General features: G+C 43.1%; 2 protein-coding genes and 1 pseudogene across 2 annotated transcripts in view; 2 read left to right on the forward strand and 1 right to left on the reverse strand.

Annotated features, from left to right (window-relative positions):
• LOC126416578 (long-chain fatty acid transport protein 1-like) overlaps positions 1-17,380 on the reverse strand; it is a 163,492-nt gene extending 146,112 nt beyond the window's left edge. The window contains exon 1 of the mRNA XM_050084328.1: positions 17,235-17,380. The gene's annotated coding sequence lies outside the window, so the exon portion shown is untranslated. The remainder of the gene's footprint in view (positions 1-17,234) is intronic.
• Positions 16,041-16,158, forward strand: LOC126417268 (5S ribosomal RNA; annotated as a pseudogene).
• A 443-nt stretch (positions 17,381-17,823) lies between the features above and the next one.
• LOC126416487 (uncharacterized) overlaps positions 17,824-27,949 on the forward strand; it is a 198,949-nt gene continuing 188,823 nt past the window's right edge. Inside the window, exon 1 of the mRNA XM_050084224.1 lies at positions 17,824-18,156. Within this exon, the coding sequence (XP_049940181.1) occupies positions 18,091-18,156 (66 nt within the window). The 5' untranslated portion in view covers positions 17,824-18,090. The remainder of the gene's footprint in view (positions 18,157-27,949) is intronic.

Raw genomic sequence — 27,949 nt, forward strand, 5'->3', positions numbered from 1 at the left:
AAAGATTCCACATTAACTTTCGTGCATACGAGGTACCAGCGTGAATAAGCTTAGCTGCCATCCTTAGCCTGGTGTTCCACCCCTGGTGTGGCTGAGGGGGGGAGGGGGGAGGGGTATGACGATTTGGACTGCTGGTGTTTGACCACCAGGAAGAGATGATGTACTACGCTTCATGGCATGTCATCTGCCCTGATGCCACGCACTCCAACCAGGGGCCCTTTCCACAGGTGCCACCCAGCTGCAGCAAAGGCCACCTGGCAGGATGGCCATTGCTGGGAGTCTCGATGCCCCAGGGTGATGGACATCTACTCCTTGGCATATGTGGGGAATTAACGGTGCAGGCATCAGCAGAGGGTTCCTGTGTGATCAGGCAGCTACAACCAACAGGGGTACATGGTGACCCCACCACAACAGACTGACCACCATGCTGGATATCAGGCGCAAATGAGCTAAGAAGACAATTATCATCGACAGCACAGAAAGTGAAGCTGCACAGAGGATGCAGGAAAACGCACCCAGGAGGAGGAGGAGATTACTGTTTAACGTCCCGTCGACAACGAGGTCATTAGAGACTGAGCACAAGCTCGGATTAGGAAAGGATGCGGAAGGAAATCGGCCGTGCCCTTTCTAAGGAACCATCCCGGCATTTGCATGAAGCCATTTAGGGAAATCACGGAAAACCTAAATCAGGATGGCCGGACGCGGGAGTGAACCACGCACCCAGGAGGTTGACCTCGCCCTGCAGCTGGAGAATGAGCAGAAGTGCAGATCCATGTCAACGAAGGATGCAAGAGGTTTCAGTGCATGATAGGCACTATGCACTATGTAAGGAACTCTTCCCCAACTGGCTCGCTCTTCCGGAAAATTTTGAAAAAAATGGAGGTCAGACCCCACAGGGGACCATCACATATACGCCTAAACGTGAGAGACTCCTTTTAGTCGCCTCTTACGACAGGCAGGAATAAAAAAGAGGGAGGGGGGGAAGGGACCAAACTGTAATGTCATCGGTTTCTTGTTCCCAGTAACATAATTACAGCACAATAACAGGAGAATGGAAGAACCAGAAGAATAACAGAAGGACAACCAACACTACTACGGACAAAACAAGAAAAGAAAACCACAGAGAGAAGCAAGAAACAGGTAGAAGGGATAAAAACAGAGCAGATGACCATGGCCGGCCGGCCATGAGAATAAAAAGAAAAAGCCAGCCACTCTGCGACACTTTAAAACATTCGCCCTAAAAGCATTAGAGTGGAGAACACAATGGGACAAAGGACATGCGCTAAAACTTATATGGAAACCCACCGTCACGTATAAAACGTAAAACTAAATTAGGCGATGAAGTGTTCCCAGCTAAAATTAATGGCAACGAGTCTTGCAACTGAAGAGTCCATCGCACACAGCCAAAGGAGGACAGCTAACCCAGATATGGGCCACTGTCAGTTGGGCGCCGCACTGACACTGAAGTGGGTCATCAGAGCACAGGAGGCAGTCGTGTGTCGCCCAAGTGTAGCCAATGCTGGCCCACAGAGAACCACAGAGTCCCTGCGATAGGCCCGCATGGAGGGCTGCCGTACATTTGCAGTCTCCTTAATGGCACACTGTTCGTTGTGCATGCAGAGGTTATGCCGTTTCGTATCCCAGAGCTGCAAAACCTTGCGGCATTTACTGAACGCAGGTCAGTTGCAGAGAAACTGATCTCCGCGTAGCCTGTTTGGCCAACCTGTCAGCAAGATCATTGCCTGGAATTCCGACGTGACCTGCGGTCCAGACAAACACCACTGAACGACTGGATCATTCCAGGGCATAGATGGACTCCTGGAAGGTCGCTGCCAAAGGATGATGAGGGTAGCACTGCTCGATAGCTTGTAGGCTGTTCAAGTAACGACTCCCCAGGGCATGATTGGATGTGCTCAAGAGCACCAGATATAGCCACCAGCTTGGCCACGAAAACACTGCAGCTATTGGGAAAGGAATACTGTTCAGTATGTCCTCCATGGACATATGCAAAGCCGACGTGAGCATCAGCCATTGATGTAAACCACTTCACTTCCTTGGTACACGTCAAGAATCGAGAGTAAGGGGCAGTGGAGAGCTGCGGGGCTGTGTGAAAGGTCCAGGCGAAGCCACAACCTAGGTGTACACCATAGAGGTGTATACGAATGGACCTCTAGTACAGGTGGTAAAGGGAAGGACTCCAGTTTGGAAAGAAGGGGTCGGACACGAAGCCCTGACCTGGGCCCCTGATGCGCGAGGTGAAACGCTGTGGGTGGGGAAAGGAGACGGTGATTTGGATGTTCAGGAGAACTACGAACGTGTGCAACGTAACTGGTGAGCAGTGGTGCCCGCCTAACCTGCAATCTTCGCTAGTCGAACGGCACAGTGGTGCAATGAGTCGAGTAAACGCAATTCTGAGGGCGCCGCTGAACCGTAAACGAGACTCCCATTGTCAAGGCGGGATTGAACAAGGGCTCTGTATAGCTGCAGCAGCGTAGAGCAACCTGCATCCCAGTTGGTGTTGCTCAGGCAGTGGAGGGCATTGAGGTGCTGCCAGCACTTTCGCTTAAGCTCACGGAGGTGAGGAAGCCAAGTCAATTAGGTTTCAAAAACCAGTCCTAAGAATCAGTTTGTTTCCACTACAGAGAGTGGATCGTCAGTAAGGTAAAGTTAGGGTTCTCGATTAACGGTACGACGCCGACAGAAGTGCATAACACACGACTTTGCGGCCGAAAACTGGAAACCGTGGGCTACAGCCCATGACTGCGCCTTGTGGATGGCTCCCTGTAGGCGCCACTCAGCAAAACCAGTACTTCTGAAGCAGTACGAAATGCAAAAGTCATCTTCATACAGAGGAGGTGAGACGGACGGCTCTACAGCTGCTGCTAGACCCTTATTGGCCACTAAAAATAGACACACACTCAATACAGAGCCGTGCGAGACCCGTTTCTCCTGGATGTGGGGGGAGGGGGGGGGGGAAGAGAGAGAGAGAGAGAGAGAGAGAGAGAGAGAGAGAGAGAGAGAATATGGGAGGCACCAACTTGGAAACGGAAAGTACAAAGCGACAGGAAATTCTGGATAAAAATCGGGAGTGGGCCTCATAGAGCCCAAGGATATAATGTTGCCAGGTGGTGTCATACGCTTTTCGTAAATCAAAAAAGACAGCAACCAGTTGTGGGGGGTCTGGAAAACATTGTTTGGATGTCAGCGTCGAGGGACAAAAGATTATCAGTGGTAGAGCGACCCTAGTGGAAGCCATCCTGACATGGACGCCACGTGACTCCACGTCCCAACTCAACTGCCGACACACCATACATTCCAGCAGCTTACAAAAATCGTTGGTGAGGCTGAAAGGTCGATAGCTATCCACATCAAGTGCGTTTTTACAGAGTTTGAGCACCGAAATGCTGGTGCTCTCCCGCCATTGCGGTGGAAAGACGGCATCGCACCAGGTCTGGTTGAAGATGAAGAGGAGATGTCATTTGCAGTCACGTAAGAGATGTTTAATCATCTGACTGTGGTCCGATCTGGCCCAGGAGCTGTGTCTGGGCGATGTACAAGGGCACTGAGGAGCTCCCACTCTGTAAATGGGGCGTTATAGGATTCACTGTGGCATGTAGTAAACGAGAGGACTCTCTTCCAGCCGCCGTTTGAGAGTGTGAAAGGCTGGCGAGTAATTCTCCGATGCAGAGGCCCGAGCAAAGTGCTTGGCAATTGTGTTTTGCGTCAGGAGATAACACGCCATTTATAGTAACACCGGGAACACCTGTTGGGGTCTGGTACCCAAAAACCCGTTTGATCGTTGCCCAAACTTGGGAAGGTGACGAATGGCACCCAATGGTCGAGACAAATCTCTCCCAGTACTCCTGCTTCCGTCGTTTGATAAGTTGGTGAACGTGGGCACAGAGTCGTTTAAAAGTTATGAGGTGCTCCAGAGAAGGGTGCCACTTATGCAGCTGTAGAGCTCGTCAACGCTCATTAATTGCTTCAGCAACTTCCAGCGACCACCAAGGGACTAACTTCCGCTGGGGGCACCCTAAAGAGCGAGGGATCGTGTTTTCTGCCACAGAAACGATTGTTGTAGTCACCTGCTCAACCATCACTTCGATGTTACCATGTGGGGGAGATTCAACGATGACAGCAGAGATGAAAGTTTCCCAGTCTGCCTTGTCTAAAGGCCATCTGGGCAGGCATCTCTGGGCCTGACACCGGGGCAGTGATAGAAAAATGGGAAATGGTCACTACCACACAGGTCGTCATGTGCTCTCCAGTGGATAGATGGGAGAAGTCCTGGGCTGCAAATTGATAAATCAAAGGCCGAGTAGCTACCATGAGCCACACTTAAACGTGTGGTGGCCTCCGTATTTAAGAGGCAGAGGTCAAACTGAGACAGTAAAGTTTCGACATCTCTGCCTCAGCCAGTGCTTGCCACCCCACAAGGGGTTATGGGTGTTAAAATCTCCCAAAAGTATGGAAGGTTTAGGGAGTTCAAAAAGTTCAGTTAATACATTCAAGGATACTGCACCATCTGGAGAAAGATATACATTGCAGACAATTATCTCCTGCATCGTCCTTATTCTGACTGCCACAGCTTCAAGAGGGGTTTGAAGGGGCACAGGTTCACTACAGACCGAGTTTAGGACATAAACGCAAATTCCACCTGCCACTCGATTATAGTCGCTATGGTCCCTGTGGTATCCATTATAGCCATGGAGGGCCAGGGTCTGCATTGCTGGGATCCAGGTTTTCTGGAGGGTAATGCAGAAACCAGGTGTAAAATCTAACAGTTGCCATAGCTCAGCCAGATGGTGGAAAAAAACTATCGCAATTCCACTGGAGGATGACGTCATCGCGAGACCGGGAAGGCATGGAACATTCAATGAGGCAGTTTATGCCTCAGGGTCACCTTTTGCCACCAACTTTTTGCCTGAGCAGTCTATATCCATTGTGTCTGAGGGTCTGGAAAGATCTAGGTCCTCAGTAGGCGCCAGAATCTCCACCTCATCCGCAGACGCAGAGCATGTGGTGTGGATGCCACCACAAATCCCTTGGGGATCTTCTTTTTGGATTTCTATCGCTGCTCCTTGGGTTTCCTTGGCTGGAAGGACTTCACTGATTCAGTCTCCAGAACTGAGGATGAGTGTGAAGCCCTATGACCATCTGCTTTTGAGCTCTTCAGCCGCTGGTGGGTGTCATCTTTCCCACTAACATAAACCTGGGAAGGGAGTGACCCAAGGGACCCCTTCATAACGAGAGGAGCCAAAGAAGACTTACACTTCTCTGGCTCAGAAGTGGGGACAGATATCCCTGACGGTTGGGGGGTGGGGGGTTGCTCCCAAAGTAGGTAGTGATGGAGGAGAGCAACAGGGAGGGAAGTACCCTCCACCATCAAGGGGGCAGGTGTTGTCTTCTGAGGGCCAACTGCCACTTGTGGAACTGATAGGGCTACAACTGTTGTAGCGGCGGCATAAGAGGTGGTCATAGCCACAGGATGTAGGTGCTCATATTTCCTCTTAGCCTCGGTGGAGGTCAGTCGGTCCAGGGTCTTATATTCCACGATTTTCCTCTCTTTCTGTAAAATTCTGCAGTCTGGCGATTGAGGTGAATGATGCTCTCCACAGTTGACACAGATGGGAGGCAGGGCACATGGAGTATTGGGATGTGATGTACGTCCACAATCTCGACATGTGATGCTGGAAGTACAACAGGAACACATATGGCCGAACTTCCAGCACTTAAAGCACCACATCGGGTGAGGGATATATGGCTTGATGTCACAGCGGTAGATCATCACCTTGACCTTCTCAGGCAATGCATCACCCTTGAAGGCCAAGATGAAGGCACTGGTGGCAACCTGATTATCCCTCGAACCCCAATGGACGTGCCAGACAAAATGAACACCTCACCATTCTAAATTGTCGTGCAGCTCGTCGTCAAACTGCAAAAGAAGGTCCCTGTGGAATGTAATACCCTGAACATTATTTAAGCTCTTATGGGGTGTGATAACAGGAACGTCCCCCCCACTTGTCAGAAGTGAGTAATGCCCGTGACTGGACAGAGAATGCTGATTTTATGAAGACTGACCCAGATCTCATTTTGGACAAGCCCTCCACCTCCCTGAACTTTTCCTCCAAATGCTCCACAAAAAACTGAGGCTTCATGGCCATGAAAGATTCCCCATCAACTCTCAAACATACAAGGTACCAGGATGAATAAGCTTCACTGCCATCCTTAGCCTGGCATTCCTCCCATTGTGTGGCCAGTGAGGGGAGCGATGTGGGGTCATATTTCTTAGCATTAAAGTTAGACTTTGCCCGCTTAGAGACTGCTGGTGGCAGACCTCCAGCAAGAGATGACGTACTACACTTCATGGCCTATCATCCACCCTGATTCCACCCACTCCAACCAGGGGCCCTTCCCATAGGCGCCACTCAGCCTCAGCAAGGGCCACCTGGCAGGATGACCATTGCCGGGATTCCCGATGCCCCAGGGAGATAGGCATCTACTCCTTGGCATATATGGGGAGTTAACGGCGCAGGCATAAGTACACCGATCCCTCTGTTGTCAGGGGGCTACAAACAGCAGTGTACATGGCGGCCCCACCACAATGGACTGGCTGCCGTGCTGAATATGAGGTGCAAAGAATTCCATGGTCCTTGTTGGTGCAGAAAACGACACTGCATAGTGGATGGAGGAAACGTGTCCAGGAAGGTTTCCTCGCTCAAGAGATTGAGAATGAGTGGGACTGCAATGCCACGACAAAGTGGGCTAAAGACTCAACACATGATGGACACGATGCATCATGCAAGGCGCCCTTCCCAATTTGCCTCCATCTTTGGGAAAATCTTGAAAAAATTGATGTCAAATCCCACAGGGGACCATCACACAAAAGCCGAAAGGTGTGAGACTCCTTTAGTCGCATCTTACAACAGGCAGGAATACCTCAGATGTATTCTAACCCCTGGACCTACAGGGGAGGAGGGAAGATGCACAAGGAGACAAGTCCATGGAGAACTGCAATAGATCGCAAAATCCTCAATGAAAAGTGAGTTGGAGATGCCTGCCAGGAGACAGGCCGTAATGAGATTAATGGCAGTAGCAAAGAGGACGACGCTAAGTACAGAACCCTGAGTACCACCATTTTTCTGGATAAATGCGTCTGACAAGGCATAAACCACACATACCTTGAAAACTATGTCTTTTAAAAATTTGAGGGAATTGGGCCATGGAAGCCCCATGTGTATAGAGTACGGAGGATACCAGTCCTCCAGCAGTTGTCAAGCTTTCTTCAAATCGAAAATCACGGCCACAGTCTGGTATTTCTGCAGAAAACCACTCATGACATGGGTTGACAAAGTGACGAGAGTCTCAACTTCAGAATGGGGCACTCTAAATTCAGTGGTTAGTTAATTTCAAGACTCAAGCCACCACGCCCACCAGGTATGAATCGTACATTCCATCACCTTGCAAACACAGCTGGAGAGAGAAATAAGGAGATAACTAGAAGGAAGGTGCTTTTCCCTATCAGACTTGGGTATGGGTATGACAGTGGCTTCACGACAGCACCTGGGAAACGTGCCCACTTCCTAGATTCGATTGTACATATGAAGGAGAAAGTGCTTGCTCACAAGAGAAAGGTTCTGCAACATCTGAATGTTAACATCGCCCAGCCCTGCAGTGGAGTATTGGGATGAAGTGAGAGCATGATCTAGCTCCCTCGTAGTAAAGACGGCATTTTAGCACTCACTGTTCTGAGAAGAGAAGGGTATCGCCCGAACACCCTCCAGTCGCTTTCGATGGAGGAAGTTAGGGTGATAGTGTGTGGAGCTCGATATCTCCGCAAAATAGCGACCTTAGGTGTTGAGATAGCAAGAGGATCGACTAGGACATCATCTGCTAATGTCAGGCCGGAAATTGGGGAATGGACCTTGGTCCTAGTGAGCCGCTGGAGGCTGGCCCACACAACAGAAGAGGGAGTCTAACTGTTATAAGAACTAGCAAATGAAATCTCGCTAGCTTTTTTGCTATCCCAAAGAACGTGATGACACTGTGCATGCAACTGTTTTTGGCAAATGCAGTTTGCCATTGTAGGATGACTTAAGAACACAGAGAGCACCTCTCCGTGTGTATTGTGTCACAGCATGTGTCAGTCCACCAGGGGATTGTGACATGGCGTGGTAAAGAGGAAGTGTGAGGAATGGAACATTCTGCACCAGTAAGGATAACGTTTGTAAGGTATTCTACCTGGTCATCACAACTGGGGAAATCTTGTTCTTTGAAGGCCACCAGGGAGGAGTAAAGCCTCCAGTTGGCCTTAAATCGTTGCCCTTTGGATGTGCACGTAGGTGGGGTAGGTATCACCAAATGGATAGCACACAGAAAATGGTCACTGGAGTATGTGTCAGGGAGAATGGACCACTCAAGACGACAGGCGAGCTGGGCAGTGCACAAGGAGAGATCCAAATGGGAGTAGGTGTGCATGGAGTCTGAAAGAAATGTGGGTCCTTCTGTGGTAAGGCAGATGAGGTTAACTTGACTGAGGTCAGCCAAGAGGGCACCTCTCAGTCAGATTCTGGGGGAACTTGAAAGGGAATGGGTCACATTACAGTCACCGAGCAGCAGAAAGGGGTGAGGGAGTTGCGCAATAAACTGTAGGAAGTTTGCCCTGGTGACGCCAAATGACAGGGGATGGGGTGTATACAGTACTACAGTACAGAAGGAAAAGATCAAGTGCAGAAGGAAAATGCAGACTGCAACAGCTTGAAGCCAGGTTGTCAGGGAGATGGGCTGACTATGAACACCATCCCCGATGAGAAATACGTCTACCCCATGAGACGCAATGTTGTCCTCAGGGGTAGGAGGGGAGAGGGGAACATCAAAGCGGACTGGGAATAAATGCAAAAGTTCAAAGTGGTCGTGAGGACGCAATTTTGTTTTCTGGAGACAGAACAAGTGGACACTGTGGTTCCCAGACCAGCCATAAGTCCTCTATTGGATCGAAGGCCACGAACATTCCACTGGAGGAGAATCATGATTAGGAAAAACGAGGGAAAAATAAAGGAGTGTCACCTCAGTAGCTGCTGAGTGCCAGCCTTCGAAGACTCGTTGCCATAGGTTGCAGAGGCTGGAGGATCGTACTCCATGAGATCTACAGAGGCGTCGGCATTCTCCTTCTGGTGGTCAGCAGAATTGAGGGCAGAAAAACGTTTGGCGGTGTGCACCAGCCACATGGAGGTCAGCCGGGTGAGGGTATCACGTGGCAACACCATCAAAAAGAATCTCCAAGTTAGCAGAGAAGAAGACCGTTTGCCTTTGTTCAACTTCTTGCAGCCTTTCCAGTTGGCAGAGGAAGATTTAGTTGTTTGGTGGCTGGAGGGACGTAAGAAGTCTTTGCAGGACTATTCCTTCTGCCCTTTCTCACCTGCCAGTTGTGTTGCAGATGACTTCGTCCTGTGAGGCGGAAGGTTAGTGGCTTGTTGCACAGCTGGAGGAAGAGATGGGGACGCTACCAAGTCACTGGTCGAATTTACAACTGCAGTGCTGAATTTGAGGTTGCATGGCCATGTCCTTCATGGAGCGAAATGAAGCAAGCACAGTATTGTAAGTGCCAGACGGTAAAACACAGGGTTTCCGACTAGCCAACAACTCGCGAGCGATTGGGTAAGGCACTTCCTCCTTCACTCAGACCTCCTGGACGGCCCGCTCGTCGACATACACGAGACAATCTCGGGAAGAGGCGGCATGGTCGCCAGTGCAATTGATACAATGGTGAGAAGGAGGTGGATAACTACCCTCGTGAGTATCCCTACCACAGGTTACACGTTTGACAGGACATTCGACTGGGGATGAAATGATGATGACTGGTTGCAGTGCATCGGGTTTGAAATGTACGGTTGGACTGTTATAACATCGTAACATGCTTTGATCTTGACGGAAGCACCATGCTATCAACTGTGAGGAAGAGTATTTGTAGGCATTAGGGATGCATGTGTCTTTTTCACCATTTGATGGACTGCAATGACAACCTCATCAGAGAGGTTCGTTTGGATTTCTGGTTCTATCAGACCATAGAGCAGAGGGGGGAGGGGTGCACACGTCTTAGATGATTGTTCACATCTCAGGTCGCACCTCCTGAACACCAATCAGCAATTTGGGAAGGCAGCAACTCAGGCAAACACTCGTCCCTTGGCCTGGCCTGTACCATGGGGTATGTGCGAACCCTAACTATCGACCGGGGCTGGGAATTAAGCGATACCCCAGTCACCCTTAGAAGTTGAGTCTATGAATTAAATCATTTCATTTTCTGCCTGAGATGCAGTTAAGTTTCTTCTTATCCGTTTCACTCAAAATGTGGACATTTATGCTTATTTTCGTATGTTCTGGATAGTGATGACCATAATTGATACAGCTGCACGATGCTTACTGATCCCAGTATTTGCATGATTGCCTTCATGGAGATTGGGTTCGTTCGGTCGCAGTAAATCTAATTTACTTCACAACAGAGACAAGCCCAGCAATCCCCAGTGTGTTATATACCAGTCTCCACTTTCATTAGGCAGCACTGTTAGCATACGGCAATCACATGTTTGCCTGGAAGGTGCAAAGAAATCAATAAACCGTTCACCATTTCTTAGTTGCCACATTTTGATTTTATTTTAATAATACACTCGAGTCGTCCTTTCCTGTTCGTGTAAGCGGGACAATAGTGAGGTTTAAGAAAGGCAATGTCAGTTATTACAAGTGACGTATTTTTCACGTTCTTCATTTTAAACTCGCTTTCTTATACAAAAGTGATTCATGTCGTAGGTAAATACCGTGAAAATTATCATCGTTTAATTAGTTTAATTATGTGAGCCTCCAACGAGTTTTCGTTCATTGACAATTCTAGAAGGGCCGACTTCGATGTTAGCCCAGTCTTTTGTTACGATAATTGTTACAAGAACGTAGCTCGAGACTGAGCTTTCGCTAAAATTTGTTATCTAATGTCTTCATACCAAGGTCAGTCAGAAGTGTATCGTAACAAGAGTGTCCGAAAGTGAAGTGGGTTTACCCTGAGATACTTTAGATACAACAGATATCTAAAAGGACAGTAAACATACGTACGACAAAGATGCATGGCGTCCGAGCTTTTGCAATGCATTATATAAAACTTCGCTGTCCTTGACATGAACACACTCGAAAACGACTTGATTGATTCGAAAAAGGCGGTATGCTTAAAGCCACTAGCAACGGGAGAGTTTGATTTCAATCAAAAAGGTTTACACGTAAGCATGACAGTGTTTTCATTAAAATTCGAAAGCCAGATTGAAAGATTAAAGGTGCGTCCGCACGATGCCTTTTTGTGTTCAATTTTGCACATGCGCATAAAGTTCTAATGGCGCAACTACGCAAGCGCATTTGTGCTTGCGTATTTTCCTGGAAATGGAGGAGATGCGCAAAGCGCATTGTTTACCCCCCATGGGAATCTTTGCGCTTTTTAGCAGACAATGGGCAGCTGGGATCCTTGGGTTTGATTGTGTATTACGTTGAGGCTATGCTGCAATGCGATTTATGTGCAGTCCTATCTGTTGACTCCAAGTTTGTAGCTGATTATAGACGAACAAAAAAGTCGTGTGTAATGCCGATTCTGAACATTATTTGAATAAAAATTCGAGAAGTGTTGCCCCGAGCGTCACGTATTACATATCAAGTCTCCGATCATATAACTGTGAACAATGAGATACCGTAAGTTTAGAAGCAGGAAAACTGGAAAGAATATATGAAGACTGCGGACGAGTATTCATGCTATGGTGACTTAAAAGCCCAATAACTAAGGAGCCTGACATCCCAGCAAAAGAAGTGATACGGTATGTGTAGCTCAACAAACTACTAAAAATAGAAATGAAGTCCACTAAAAAAAAAAAAAAAAAAAAAAAAAAAAAAAAAAAAAAAAAAAAAAAAAAATACGAAACTGAAAACCACAACTTAAGCTCTAGTGGATCCTGGCGTCTATGAAATTTCCAAATTTGTCGAGTCCGAGGATCCTAATTTACATATATTTCGTGATTAAATACAAATGACGCATTGGACGTAATTAACCCTCACATAACGAATAACGTCTAAGAACCTCCCTTAAGTATTTCTCTGTTTCAAGAATAATATTAATTCGTGTTCCGTTCATCCGGTATGCAAGGGAACTGCATGGATTTGGAACTAGTCATGTGATAACAGTACTTATAGATGTTAATAGATACAAATTGTAATATTGCACAGGAATAAAATACGCTAATAGTTATAACTTAGGCACTTCCTACAGTGAAAAATAGGTATAAAACAGTCAAATAATAGATTGGAGTTACCACACATTAGAAGTTAAAAATTTAATGGAAATAAAATGCTTTGTTTTGAAATGATGAATAAATGATTCAAACAGTATATCAATTACCAGTCACTAGCCAACAAAATTATATTGTCAGCCTTATGCTGCAGTTTCCCAAAGCGAAAATCTAAAATCTTGTAGTGGTCTCCCTCTGAAATTTTCAAACAAAACGTTGTCATTACTCTGTATTTCTTATACCTCTGTTGTTTATATACTTATTTACCTACAGTCGCATTTGTGTTTTCTTTTATTGTCGCCCTTTCATCACAACCCAGGCAAAGGAGATTCTTAGCAGACTGTTTGCGCAATGAGACAACGCGTGGATACGAAAACGCCCATCCGTAAATGCGTTCTTTCCACAAATTTCTGTACATGCCCTTTATTCCCTGCGTTTGCGATTGCGCACGACGGAAGAGGCATCATATGGAGATATCTTCAGACATCATAACGAACACTTACTTCGTGAACTTGTTCAAAGCACTCATTGTATGAGTCTCATACAGATTGAGCATTTAGACACAGAAAATGGAGAACTAAAAAAGGAACTAGAACAACTCGCAATGTCCCGCGCAGCAATATCCAGTTTGGAACCTAATCAAAAGCAATTAGCTTCGGGAAGTGAAGCAAGCGAGCATAAATATGTTCTACGGAAACAAATAGCACAGACATTGTAAACTGAAACGTAAGCTGGCTGCAATAAGGTTATAGGAAGTACGGTACTCGAGATAGTAGTTACGTACAACAAGTAGAAGGTCGTACGATTCCGTACAAATATATTTTATTGTCCTACAAGATAAAAAGCGTTCTGTCACCTAGGTCCAGAGAGGTTTGTTGAGCTAAGCTGCCGGAGGGCAGCGATATTGTGCCGGACGGCTCCACGGAGTTACGTTCCCACAATGTCTAAAGAACGAAGTTTGAACTACATAAAAAGGACGCGCGCTATTGTTCTTTTTGTCCGAAATTTATCATCAGACGAAGAGCTCTACAAGAAGAACTTTAGTAACAACGCCACCCAGAAAGATTTCAAAGAACAGGCGAAGGTCAAGCTTAATACCTGTCCACGAAACAAAGGGTACTGCCATTCAGAAGTCAGTATTCGCATCAGAAACGCCCTACTCATCGATCAGAAAGAGAGTATTGCTTTCGAAGTACATCAAATCAAGGCACTTCTGGTAGTTTGTAGGAGTTCACTCTATTTGATCTAGAGCACATGTCAAGAATAGGCAATGCTCAGAAAATGACAGGCATAGATGAGCCGAGGAAGGCCGTGAAAAGAAAGATTGCGAGAAAAAAAAAAAAAATTAAGAGGACTATTAGTCGAGACAACTCGCAGCACTGTGGCCAACTTTCAGTTGTGAAGCGCGAACAGCTGCAGGCGTTAACAATAGCCGCCTACAATCTTGAAAACACAGAGGCGTTGCCATAGAGACGCTTACAAAATCGCTTTACGTGACTGGTTGACACAGGCGCGCGAAGATGCCGCACGTAGCCCAATGCAACTTACGCCGACTCACCAAACTGCATACCTTACTTGTTAGGCTTCAGTATACGCCACACAGTCAGCATTCGTACAGGGAATATAAAAACGTAACAAGCCACACATACAATTTTTTTCATGCATATGAGCTGCACTATGTTGGCGTTAGAAGTGCATGTCTGCATCGAAAGTACACTTGAGTGTGTAGTTTTTGTGATCATGCATTTGCTAATGTGGGACCCACTCGTTTGCAACACAAAGCGAGGTGACACAGTAGTAAGACACTGGACTCGTATTCAGGAGAATGGCGGTTCAAATCCTTATTCGTCCATCCAAATTAAGGTTTTCGTGGTTTCCTTAAGGCGACTAACGCAGCTGCTGGAGCGGTTCCTTTGAAGATGACATTTGATTTTCTACCTCCATCTGATTTTGTTATCTGCCTCTGGAAATCTCATCGTGGATCGGACGATAAAACTTAATGATCCTTGCTTCGTTTGACGTCAGATAACTGCAGCAACTCCATATTGCCTCGATACAAAAGGAGAGATGGTCTGGGTAAAAAAGTCTACGATTTGCAGGCTATTCTGATATTTGTAAAAACTACTGTAGTTAAGTTTGAGTTTAGATATTAAATAAACTAGGAACATAGAAACTGAATGTAGAAGGGATTTTCTAGATTGAGGAACCGCTGGGTGAATGTCTGGTTAGTCGTTGTCATTATGTCTTGCTGTCTGTGTCTTAGTCGTCTACTGTACCTTTAAATAGTATTTGTTTGTAACTCGTATTTGGGATTTCAGTTCAGTTACCTATTTGTACTGCCTCAGCAGCTTATTTGGCTACATAGACCTCAGCATCATTACCAGTGATTCCACTATATGATAACGCCCAATCATCGATACCAGCTCTTCAGCGATCCTATATACAAAATTGTTTGGAAGAAGATAGACGATGAATGCATAATCTACAAAAATCTGTTAGAGCAGATTACAGCATGGGTCGAGCGCCTGTAATAGTATATAGGTGTTATTCTGTATGACAGACTATTGTGCCACGTAGGATACTTTTGCATATTGGCAACATAGGTACAATGCTATGAGACATGATCAGTACAACAGAGGCTTGCACAAAATAAAGACAAGGAAGAAAACATGCAATTACATGGCGGTAGCAGCTGAGCCTGCTTCAACAATTAATCCTTAACTAAATGTCACCATTACTTTTTCAAGATGTATCAGAGAACAGTTAAGTTGGAGGTAATCACCACCAGCAGTATGATTACAATGGTTTGTTGGGTACATCACCCGAGAGATCTAATCGAAGATTGGATTACTAAACGACCTAGCAGATTCGATTTCTTATAAGGAGCAAAACTATCAAACAAGATGACCTGAGTAATAAACAGACACAATGACTAAGCCAGCTGAGCAGCATACATCACCAAAATAGATTTGGCTGGCTCTGAGCACTATGGGACTCAACTGCTGTGGTCATCAGTCCCCTAGAACTTAGAACTACTTAAACCTGACTAACCTAAGGATATCACACACATCCATGCCCGAGGCAGGATTCGAACCTGCGACCGTAGCAGTCGCACGGTTCCGGACTGCGCGCCTAGAACCGCGAGACCACCGCGGCCGGCCCAAAATAGATTTAACTGAGTGATAATGTGGATTACAAGAGAGATCGAAAATGCGTTTTGTCATTGCAATATATATCTTAAATTTCGCCAGAAATAAGCATATGAATATGATCATTATTTACCCATCAGTATCTACAATAATTCATCATGTTAAGTGTCGACTTATATGATGATACGCAATTCTCCTTAATATTTCTATCTGGTGATCCGAAGAAGGGTCACACCAATCACTCTTAGTTCATTCTTAGGTTGAAGCGACCTCATTACCACAGTAAGTTTCTTGCACTTTTGATTACAGCAGTCAATCTGTGCGATGTCTTGGTTTTTCCTCAACATATCCATCATCAACAGTGTGGTCCTGTTCCTGAAACTATGTTACGATTGTGTCTTAACAATTTTCCTTTTAAAACGAGTTTAATCCCAACTAGACAAGTACTATGCTTGTGTCAGATACTGCATCTGTATTAGTCCCAGATTATGAATCTTTTTGTAACAAAGACGTTCACAATAAAATAATTTTCATGTAAATAAACAATTTTAATCCATTTGAAAATATTAATTAATGTAGAGCCAACGGCCTTGCTGCAGTGGTAACACCGGTTCCCGTCAGATCACCGAAGTTAAGCGCTGTCGGGCTGAGCTAGCATTTGGATGGGTGACCATCCAGTCTGCCGAGCGCTGTTGGCCAGCGGGGTGCACTCAGCCCTAGTGAGGCAAACTGAGGAGCTATTTGAGAAGTAGCGGTTCCAATCTCGGAAACTGACATACGGCCAGGAGAACGGTGTGCTGATCACATGCCCAACCCTATCCGCATCCAGTGACGCGTGTGGGCTGAGGATGACACGGCGGCCAGTCGGTACCTTTGGGCCTTCATGGCCTGTGCGGGAGGAGTTTCGTTTTAATTAATGTAGAGCGCAGTTACAGGTTTTATGTAGAAGATGGAGCTCCAACTATATCTTCCAGAGCTTCTTCAAAACATAGTTATAATTTGTGGAGGTACCTCACTTCTACGCAACTACTTTAAAGCCAGTTTGTTTTTTGCCACATGCGCTTCCCATCTTTTGTTTACGAAAGATCTTCAGCGACCTGTAATACAACTTTCCTTTTATACATGTAATAAATGTATTATGTAGTAGTTACAATATGTTTCTACGTTACATTTTGTCATGTTTTTATTTTGTTTTTCAGATTAGAAAACTTTTGTAGCGCAAATTTTATATTCTGAAAAACTAGAGAAAGTATGACAAAATGTAACATATTGTAACTACTAGATATTACATTTAGTATATTGTAAGACATGTATTACGAGCTAGTGAAGGTGCTTCATGAATAAAAGACGCGAAAAGCGTACGGCAAAAAATACTGCCTTTCATTTAGTTGCATGGACGGAAAATGCCTCCATGAATTTCGAATCAACGACGGAAAACCGGAAAAAAATGACGATAGTCACAATTTTGTAGTACTGTTTACTTACGACTAGGCAAGAGCTACTTCAGAACTCACTGTTCTTACGAATTTTATCTTCATTGATAATTATTTTAGGACAAGACGATGGAATTAGTTACCATAACTCACAATTTTGAACACTATATAATGTTAATAACAGATAATAGCTTATATACTAACAAGAAGGAAACGCGACGGACATGGACAATAAATTATCCTTCATAGTACAAAAAATGTAAATAACATAGTGAAAATGCTACTGACTAGTGAATAACAGTAAAAAATGAAAAAAACCTCCTTGTCATTTAGGTACTTACTGCCTATCTCGATGCCATGTTTTGTACAGGATATAAAACCATCTGTACCGTTTTCCTGTTGCTACAAAAATCAGAACTGATAGAAGAAGTGTTCGAAGGATGGCCTCTTTCTCGAGAAAAATTGCTGCTGCTATGTTTGCACCGAAGAGGGCAAGAAGTATTATTCTTGTTTCAACCATCGTGCCTCCGCTAATTGAATGGGGATAGGATACTGTATTACGAACACAGCGCGTCGAACTGAGTCCACGCGCAACTCTGACCACAGTTATCACTCACTCACATCACATAACTTATCGTGTTTGAAGGTAACGATAACAGTTTATAGACGATAAGACTGTCTAAAAATCAAATCATGGATGTGATTCACTCTAAAGTTATGATTAGTGTTAATCGTAAAGTGGTAGTCTACAGTATTTTGACCAGTGACGATATATTAAAATCCATTTAGTGAATGTTACCCCCCTTGATAATAACACTGGACTGTGGTAACACCGTCTGTCTTTTGTCGTTGCAAGTAACATTTCGGAAAGTAATGGCGGGAAATGTGTAGTTGAATTGAGCAGACGTAAACAGTAAACAGCGCTGGCTTAGGTTATAATGTTTACTAAGAAAACAGCTTGTTATTGCGTGAGAAGTAATTGTACATTTAAAGAAATCTCCAGCCGATAAGATGAAACGACGGAAAGACACGCAAAATATAGGCCAATGTCTTTCGAACATGCTATGTTTATTTCCTCCTTTTTGTGCAATATTTGCAGAAGTGACAGTAAATGCACAGTGTTAACAGTTCATAATTTTTCGATTAACAAATGTGCTGTGACTGCAGTTCGAAGTATTGCTACGTATATATGCAGACATGGCGCTTAAATTTCAAAAAAGAAAGATATCTCCAACTACAAATCCCAGAAAAGTCGTCTTCGAGGTCAGTTTTTGTTATATGAAGCTGTGGAATAGAAGGAGAAAAATATTGCATTTTAAACTTCAAACCAAACTGTGTGGCGAACATTTGTTAAAGTAGTATAGTTGCTTTGGGAGAGGTGGGAGTGTACATATGGTTTTTTTTTCTATTGCTTATATGTACTTGTTACAAGGATCTCGGACAACCTTCACCTGCTGGGTACATTGCAGACACGTTATTGATAGTTCACATATTTCGAGAATGACATTTTTGTTGCACTTTCTCATTCACAAGTACTGGTACCCGTTTTGTTGGCACCAGAGATTTTCATGTACAGTGATTGTTTTCCCTTTTGATACTTTTATCTAACTGCCATTCCCTCTAAGTGATGTATTATCTTCAGAAGAAGTACCACTTACTTAGGTAGATAGATTTCCATTCCATAGATTGATTATGGGAAGAGCCTTGAGGGTGAAGAGAAAAATTTGTAAGCTCTTACACACACACACACACACACACATATGATATCGACATTCACCGTTCACGTCTCACATGAAATGGACCACAAGGATGTGGAATAAGCAAGAAATTTGAAACATGTTTTCACTTGAAAAATGTTGACGTCCATTACATAATAGTTGGCTTTTTTGTATAGTGATACTTCATTAAAGGGAAAGCTGTTTACATCTTGTTTATGTAGATCACATTACTACATTGAAGATGTGTGCAAATAAGATTTTACAAAACACTCGGGTTATTTGATATTTGACTAGGTTGCAGATGCTCATTTAGGCTGTAGCACCATCATCTCGTTCTGAAGATATTTAAGATTGGATTAATGCTTCTTTCTTTTTTGCTGTTTTAACCAGCTATGCATTTTTTGAAACCCTTTTCCGGTGCTATTTCAGTGCACTGCGTAAGATTTCATCTGTGCCATTTAAAATGTAAATGACATTAAATTTATATCATAACATTCATAGACACGTGATTGGTAATAGTATATCCAGGATGTAGCAGTAGTTTCTCATAGTCTCATATTTGTGTATTTCTGTCAATATATATTTCTTCATTCATTTCACATCTCCACGTTTTCTCTTTCAGACTGAGATACATTAATATAATTTGCAAATTAATATGAATAATTGTCTTGTGTTTGTTGCCTTCTCAGCTTTCCATGTGACTCCTTGATATAGTCTAAGATTCATGTCACATTTGTCTCTATATTTTTCATCCACAAGATGTTGTATCTCCTCAATCATATTTTGCTTGTACCTTTACGTGTTTATTAGTAATTATTTCACCTACATGTAGGAATTCCACATGGGTGGTAATAGACACTAATTTTTCGCATGTCTATTTCTAGGAGTGATTCAGGTACACAAGGGATTTGTGCATAAAATATGTTCTGTTCATTTATAAGAAGTAAACTTTTATATTTAGATTAATCTGTCTCCTGACTTGTCCTTGTTATGACAGAAATTATGTTGGGCACAGTATGCTTTTAATTAAATTAATAAAGCATAGGCCTACATGTGATGTAATTCTTAGAACAAGTATTTGGGATGACAAGACATTGCACAAACTTGTAAATGACTGATTGCTGGAGTCTATAATTTACAAGTCAATATAACAGTCGCTGAGTGCAACTGTGTTGTGAATGGAAGGTAACCTGATTGCATAAACTGCTTACAGAGATGTGCAACGTAATAGCAGAAAGTTTTCTTTTGGGTCAGCATTTCCGCTAAATATTTATGATGCTAAATACAGTAATCCAAGCATTGGAAGATCCAGAATGGAATAATAATTAAAGCATTCCAGTAAAGAGTTTTAAATATTCAGATCGAATTTGGTGAGAATTCTGTAGCTTGCTCATTGCTCAGTACATACTCAATGGCTAACTGGCTTGTCATGAATTTTCTCACAGATGTATTGCACAAAAAGGTCAATATGCCTCAAACTATTGGGAAATCCTGCATTTTTGGCCAGTGTAATGGCACCTGTGTTATAAACAATTAGCCTATAACAGGAACACTCCCCTGTCGCCAAAATTTGTTCAAAGATTTTGAATGACTGTACTCCTTCTCTTGCTCATTTATTGACAGCCACATATTGTGATTTTGTTGTTGGCAGTGATGTGAATTGTTGCTGCTTACATTCCCCAATAATTGCTCCTCCATAAAATCTTCAATTCACTCTACTATCTGTCAAGTTGTTGAGTCACTAGCACAGTCAGCATCAGTGTACATCTCAAGTCTTATGTTTGCATGGATAGCTTCGTATGTTAGCCCTAAACCTATGAGACTGAACTTTTGATACACTTTACGATCCTTCTTACCAAAGATCAATGGTTTTCTTGAGGATTCTCCAAAAGTATTGGCACGTAGTTCACTGGAAATAATATATTGGTCCTGGTACTAGCAACTAAATACATAAGAGACCCAACTGCTGGTACTAACAGCTAAATACATAAGACACCCAACTGCTGCCGGAAATAGAGCGTTCATTGGTTTGTTATTGGTCACCACGAATGGCTGTAGATATTGCGTTATTCAGTTTGTTCAGGATGAACTTCCGTTGTGTCAAACACTTGAAGGATGTCTTTAGCATAAATTTCTTGATTAATCGCTGTTGATCTATTCTCTTCACATATACAGGGTGTTAAAAAAAGGTATGACCAAACTTTCAGGAAACATTCCTCACACACAAATAAAGAAAAGATGTTATGTGGACATGTGTCCGGAAACGCTTACTTTCCATGTTGGAGCTCATTTTATTACTTCTCTTCAAATCACATTAATCATGGAATGGAAACACACAGCAACAGAACGTACCAGCGTGACTTCTAACACTTTGTTACAGGAAATGTTAAAACTGTCCTCCGTTAGCGAGGATACATGCATCCACCCTCCGTCGCATGGAATCCCTGATGCGCTGATGCAGCCCTGGAGAATGGCGTATTGTATCACAGCCGTCCACAATACAAGCACAAAGAGTCTCTACATTTGGTACCGGGGTTGCGTAGACAAGAGCTTTCAAATGCCCCCATAAATGAAAGTCAAGAGGGTTGAGGTCAGGAGAGCGTGGAAGCCATGGAATTGGTCCGCCTCTACCAATCCATCGGTCACCGAATCTGTTGTTGAGAAGTGTACGAACACTTTGACTGAAATGCGCAGGAGCTCAATCGTGCATGAACCACCTGTTGTGTCGTACTTGTAAAGGCACATGTTCTAGCAGCACAGGTAGAGTATCCCGTATGAAATCATGATAGCGTGCTCCATTGAGCGTAGGTGGAAGAACATGGGGCCCAATCAAGACACCACCAACAATGCCTGCCCAAACGTTCACAGAAAATCTGTGTTGATGACGTGATTGCACAATTGCGTGCGGATTCTCGTCAGCCCACACATGTTGATTGTGAATATGTACAATTTGATCACGTTGGAATGAAGCCTCATCCGTAAAGAGAACATTTGCACTGAAATGAGGATTGACACATTGTTGGATGAACCATTTGCAGAAGTGTACCTGTGGAGGCCAATCAGCTGCTGATAGTGCCTGCACATGCTGTACATGGTACGGAAACAACTGGTTCTCCCATAGCACCCTCCATACAGTGACGTGGTCAACATTACCTTGTACAGCAGCAACTTCTCTGATGCTGGCATTAGGGTTATCGTCAACTGCACGAAGAATTGCCTCGTCCATTGCAGGTGTCCTCGTCGTTCTAGGTCTTCACCAGTCGCGAGTCATAGGCTGGAATGTTCTGTGCTCCCTAAGACGCCGATCAATTGCTTCAAACGTCTTCCTGTCGGGACACCTTCGTTCTGGAAATCTGTCTTGATACAAACGTACCGCGCCACGGCTATTGCCCCATGCTAATCCATACATAAAATGGGCATCTGCCAACTCCGCATTTTTAAACATTGCACTGACTGCAAAACCACGTTCATGATGAACACTAACCTGTTGATGCTACATACTGATGTGCTTGATGCTAGTACTGTAGAGCAATGAGTCGCATGTCAACACAAGCACCAAAGTCGACATTACCTTCCTTCAATTGGGCCAACTGGCGGTGAATCGAGGAAGTACAGTACATACTGACGAACCTAAAAGAGCTCTAACATGGAAATTAAGCATTTCCGGACACATGTCCACATAACATCTTTTCTTTATTTGTGTATGAGGAATGTTTCCTGAAAGTTTGGCCGTACCTTTTTGTAACACCTTGTAGTATTAATATCACTGGTTGACAAAATTGAACTTTTTTCCCTTCACTAGAATAAAAATATGCGATTTCTAGAAGTATTAGGTGTGCCGAATGCAAATATCATTTCTGTTTTCCCCCATCAGGGAGGATTTCTGTGTAATACTTATTTGAATTTTTGATGGTTAGTAATAAAATCAGTAACCAGCTATCTAACTTTAAATGATATACTATTCATTCTGACTTACATAGAAAGTGGTGGATAGTGATTTTCAGGCATAATTTTCATCAGGAACATATTAGAACTCTACTTGCCTTGGTACCTCTTTTCCATTGTAGTAATTTTGCCGATGAAAACACTTACCACGCTCATTGCTGTTGGCACCAAGATTTTCCGTGAACAAGTGTAAGTGAGAGTCCATGAAATGAGTTTTTAAGGAGGTATTGCATCCCGTAGCTTTATAAGAATGCAAAAGATTAGCCACTATATGACAATAGTTTTTTCTGCTGTATGATTTCCAAGGAACTTCCAACATACATTTTTGAAAGACAGCCAGGCTGCTTTTTCCAGTGGATATAACAGTCCTTCAAAATGTTCATTAGCCATTAATGACCGTATTTGTGGTTCCATATTTGTTTTTCTTTCTTTTAGTTTAGCATCACTGACTGTGGATAATTTTGATTTAAAATACAAAAATCCATCAGAAAGTTAATGCATAGCTTTGACAAAACTTGTCATTACTCCTAATTTAATATACAACGGAAGTAAATATATTTTTTAAGGATTCACTGAGGGAACAAGTGATACATTTTTTCTGGTAAGAGAGAAGAGATTCATGTTTAGGGCATGATTTTCTAAAGCAGTGAGAATTCTTTGTCTTTGCTGTCCCATTTACATAAAAAAGGTCAAAATTTGATGAACTGAAGTTGCAAACCAAGCAATAAATCAGTGACTTTTAAGTCGCCACAGGTATTCCATTTATATAGGGTGTACATAAAGTTCGGGAACACTTGCAATTATTTACTACACAAGCACCAAACATTGTACAGATATCAAATATATGTCATTTTGAAGAGAAACCCTGAAAGTTGTTTTTTTTTTCCATGTATACCGCCACAGCATAGTTTGGTAATTTGCTGATAGTCAGTGCTAGTCGCAAACAGGGTCTTGCTACAGAAGGGAGAGCTGGTTTTTGAAATTTCCTCCTTGATGACCAGATCTCACTCTGTGTGACTTTTTACTGTGGGGACACTTCAAAGATCTGGTGTATGTACAACCTCTACCACGTGGTGTAACAGAGCTCCGGTAGAGAATACGGGAAGCAACTGCCACAGTCGACGATGCTATCCTGGGATGGGTATGGCAAGAATTTGATTACCATATTTACGTCTGCTGTGTCACTCATGGTTCACATATCAATGGGTGTCCTTTGGCGTTTCTCTTCAAAATGCAACATGTATGACATCTGTACAGTGTTTAGTTCTTGTGCAATAAATAATTGAGTTTTTCCAGACTTATATGTACACCCTGTAGTTTTTATATTGCATTTTTTTTCTATAACTAGTTTCATATTGTCATATGTGTGTTTCATATCAGTGGCATGTGCTACAGGTATTGATGGACGCTCATTGCCAATATGTAGCAGCACAGCCTTCAAACTAAGTTTAGAGAAGTCAATGAACAATCGCCACTCATCTGGCTGGTGTTGATGCCCAAGAGTTCCCATAATAGAATAGATTTGTCAAAATATGAATGAACCTGAACAGTCTTGCCATTTGGAGCTTTGACATGATACATAATATCACTTTCTAAAATATGGCAGAAGTAAAATAACTATATCTGAGGTACACATTCTTATGACAGGTTGAAGGGAGAGCTAAAATCAAATTTTAAAAAGTTACTACCAAAAAACGGAATGATTCTGACCCTATATCTGAATACAGTAAAGAATGTGCGCTAGAATCACTAATCAAATTTCATGTAAAGAAAACCATGTTGACCAGTGTATTTAAAAGGGTATGCTACTGGTTCAGTAGTGATCTTAAATTTCACTCAGGAAAACGTCCTTTTTCTTACTTGCAGTTATTAATTCATCAGCATAAAGAACTGCCATCAATACTTCTTTGCAGTCTTCTCAATAAAACAGACAGGGATCTGCATTTTCCACAAGCCCAAGATACACTGGGAAAACCTTGAATCACTGGTGCTAGCCCCTCTTTCTTTAGGAATCCATTTATTGTAGTCAATACCTTCTTGTTGACTAAATCCATGCACAACTAATCTTGCTTTATAGTGATCAGTTTCACCAACATTTGTAAACTTGGTTGTATGAAGCCAACAGTTTGTAATGGGCATGTTATGTGGTTGCCAATGTTCCAAAGACCATGTAGCATTTTCCTCTGATGAAGCCATTTCATCCTCTATTGCTTTATCCATTGTTCGTGGCCTACTTATGTACTAGCCTTTGAATGATCTACGTTCACATCTACATATGTACTCTGCAAGCCACTTTATGGGGCATGGCGGACAGTACCTTATAGCACTACTTTTTGTTCTGGTCCACTTACAAATAGTGCCAGGGAAAACTACTGTCTATGTGCTTTCCTACAAGTCATAATTCAGGGTTCCCACAGGTTCTGGAAATCATGGAATATCAGGGAATTTCAAACATCTCATGGAAATCAGGGAAACATCAGGGAAATTTGAAACAACACTGGAAAAATCGTGTTTTTGTCTCCGTAGATGAAATGGTTTGTTTACTTATCACTCCCCTCAGCTTGCAGTCAGTGCTGCCAACACTTCTTGCTGCTAGCCTAGCAGCTGCCAATGAGAGGAAGGCAGGTCTGTGGAGTGGTTTGTTTGGATCTGATTCTCAGAGACTGTAGATGCAGCGACCGGAAATGGCGGTCGTGTGTGCATGAGTTGTGTCTGAATGATTGTGTGAATGTGTGTGTGCTCTCGTTTTCTGACAAAATCTGTGGCTGAAAATTTAGTTGTGAGAGTGTGATTGTTTTTTCTACATGCCTGTCTGTGGCACAGCAATCGTCTTTACGGTGTTACTACCTATAATTATTACTGATTCTCAGAGTATTTGTAAAAGTTGTGGATATGTGTGTGTGTGCGAGTGTATACCTGTCCTTTTTTCCCCCTAAGGTAAGTCTTTCCGCTTCCGGGATTGGAATGACTCCTTACCCTCTCCCTTAAAACCCACATCCTTTCGTCTTTCCCTCTCCTCCCCTCTTTCCTGATGAAGCAACCTTGGGTTGCGAAAGCTTGAAATTTATGTGTGTGTTTGTGTGTTTTTTATTTTGTCTATCTATCAGCACTTTCTCATTTGCTGAGTCACAGCATCTTAGTTTTTTATATAGAAAATATGGATGATAAGAAGAAGAAAATTGTAAATCATTGGCAGCTTGTACGCTATGTACTCATATATTTCTCGAAAGAAAAATCACACAATACCTGTAAAATGATAGACATAACACAGTCGGTAATAACTGACGATACCAAACATAGTAGAAGCAACATTTTATTGGTGGTCACCTACAGTGTTGGTTTACACAATTGTTCCCCACTTTATACACTTCTTTCAAGAGGCCTCCTTTTTTCTGCGGTTATTTCTGAACACAGTGAATCTGTTTTAAATCTGTCCTGCGGCTCCAACGAAATGCATATTTTTGTCTCCAAATGTGTTTCTTTTTATTAAAATAAAATAACGTAAGTGGTCTTAATGAAACATGTATATCATTTGGCTTGCTTTCTCCACTTAAAAACAGTTCATTAGAAAAGATGTTGATGTTAGTACTAAAGATTTTTGCTCACATCAGGAAATTCCATCTGCTTGCAATTTTTTTTAATGTATATATTTTCTTGTTTGCACTATTGTTTCTTGAACTGCAGCTGCAAAGAGATTGTCAACTTACATCTTAACTTACCCTTCAGATCTCAAAATTTGTCAGGGGAAAATACTAAAACTTGTCTGGAAATCAGGGAAATACCAGGGAATTTCAGTTGGGGAAACGTGTTGCAACCCTGTAATTTCTCTTATCTTCGTGGTCTTTGCAGAAAACATATGTCGGTGACAGAAGGATCATTCTGCAGTCAGTTTGAAATGCTGGTTCTCTAATTTTTTTCTGTAGTGTTTTGCGAGAAGCACTTCACTCGCTCCAGGGATTCCCACTCACAAAGCATGTCGATAATACTAGCATTTTTATCCATCAGATCATTTATGTAAATAGAGAACAAGATTAGTTGTATCAGACATCACTGAGGCAATCCTGATGATACCCCTTTCTCTGATGAACACTCACTGTCGAGGAGAACATACTGATGTCTGTTACTTAAGATGTCTTCAAATCACTCACATATCTGGGTAACTAATCCATATGCTTGGAGATTCATTAAATGTCTGCAGCGGGGCACTGTGTCAAATGCTTTCCGGAAATCTTGGACTGTGGAATCCACTTGTAGCCCTTCATCCCATGGTTCTTTGTAACTGACACAAGGTGTTTAGCATAGTCATTCAAATTGATGGCATTTTTTGATCTTTTTGTTGTAGGGTTTGAAGAGTCTAATTTCCTGATGATAGACCAGGCTTTTCTGCTAGAATGGGTGTAATCTAGGGACCCCACAGTTTCATGCCAGATCTTTCTTCGATTATCATCCAGGGACTGGAGGAGGCTTGTTGCATTGTCAGAGTTAGGATGGTCTTCATATTCTTTTAGTAACTCCTCACTCTCGGAACTCCAACCAGGGATATACTCTTTACGGTACCCTCTAGGAATACATCGTCTGGCTGCACCTTTGATAACCCCGACAAATCTGCTGTAGTTGTTGTACGTTGGTTTGATCCATCTGATATTGGAATCTGTTTGCTTTGCAAATTCAGTCCAGTTGGCTTTCTTGAAGTTCCACCTCGGTTTAGGATGTGATCGTACAACAGGTATAGACATCCCCACCTCCAATATAACAGGTCTGTGTTGACTATGTGGGAATTCCTTGAGCACAGTTCGTTGTACTTGATTTAGGGAATTATGAGACTGAGTTGTGAAGCACAGATCTGGGGTATAGCCTTGGGACCAGCGAGCTGAGTGGAAGGTAGGCAGATCTTTAGCATCGTAAATTAAATTCAGGTTTTCAGTTTCCATCCAGTCCTCAAGCGCTTCACCGTTGAGGTCATTCTCCATATATCCCCACAGGTGATGATGACTGTTGAAATCACCGAGGTGTATAGTTGGATGTTGCAGAGACGGTAGAACGGGATTAGGCCAATTAGTCCCTGGGGGTTTGTACACGTTAACTATCGTTAGGTTTTCAATTTTAACAGCAGTTGTAAAAATGTCATTTTCAGAATTTTCTGACAGCAGCTGGTAGTTTGTTATGTGATTCTTGACGTAAGTTGCAAGGCCATAATTTTGATGGTGATTAGAGGCTATCAGTTTAAAGCCCGGTATTTTCCCCCTACTCTGTAGCTGTGGTTCATCAGCTGTGTGCGTTTCTTGAAGTGCGATGATATCAACTGCATATTTCTGTGTGAGCCTGGAAAGATACTCACATTTTGCTCGACTTATCCCTTCGATATTCAGTTGACAGATGCGCAGAGATGGTCC

This window comes from Schistocerca serialis, chromosome 8 (assembly GCF_023864345.2).
Source record: "Schistocerca serialis cubense isolate TAMUIC-IGC-003099 chromosome 8, iqSchSeri2.2, whole genome shotgun sequence".
Lineage (NCBI taxonomy): Eukaryota > Metazoa > Arthropoda > Insecta > Orthoptera > Acrididae > Schistocerca > Schistocerca serialis.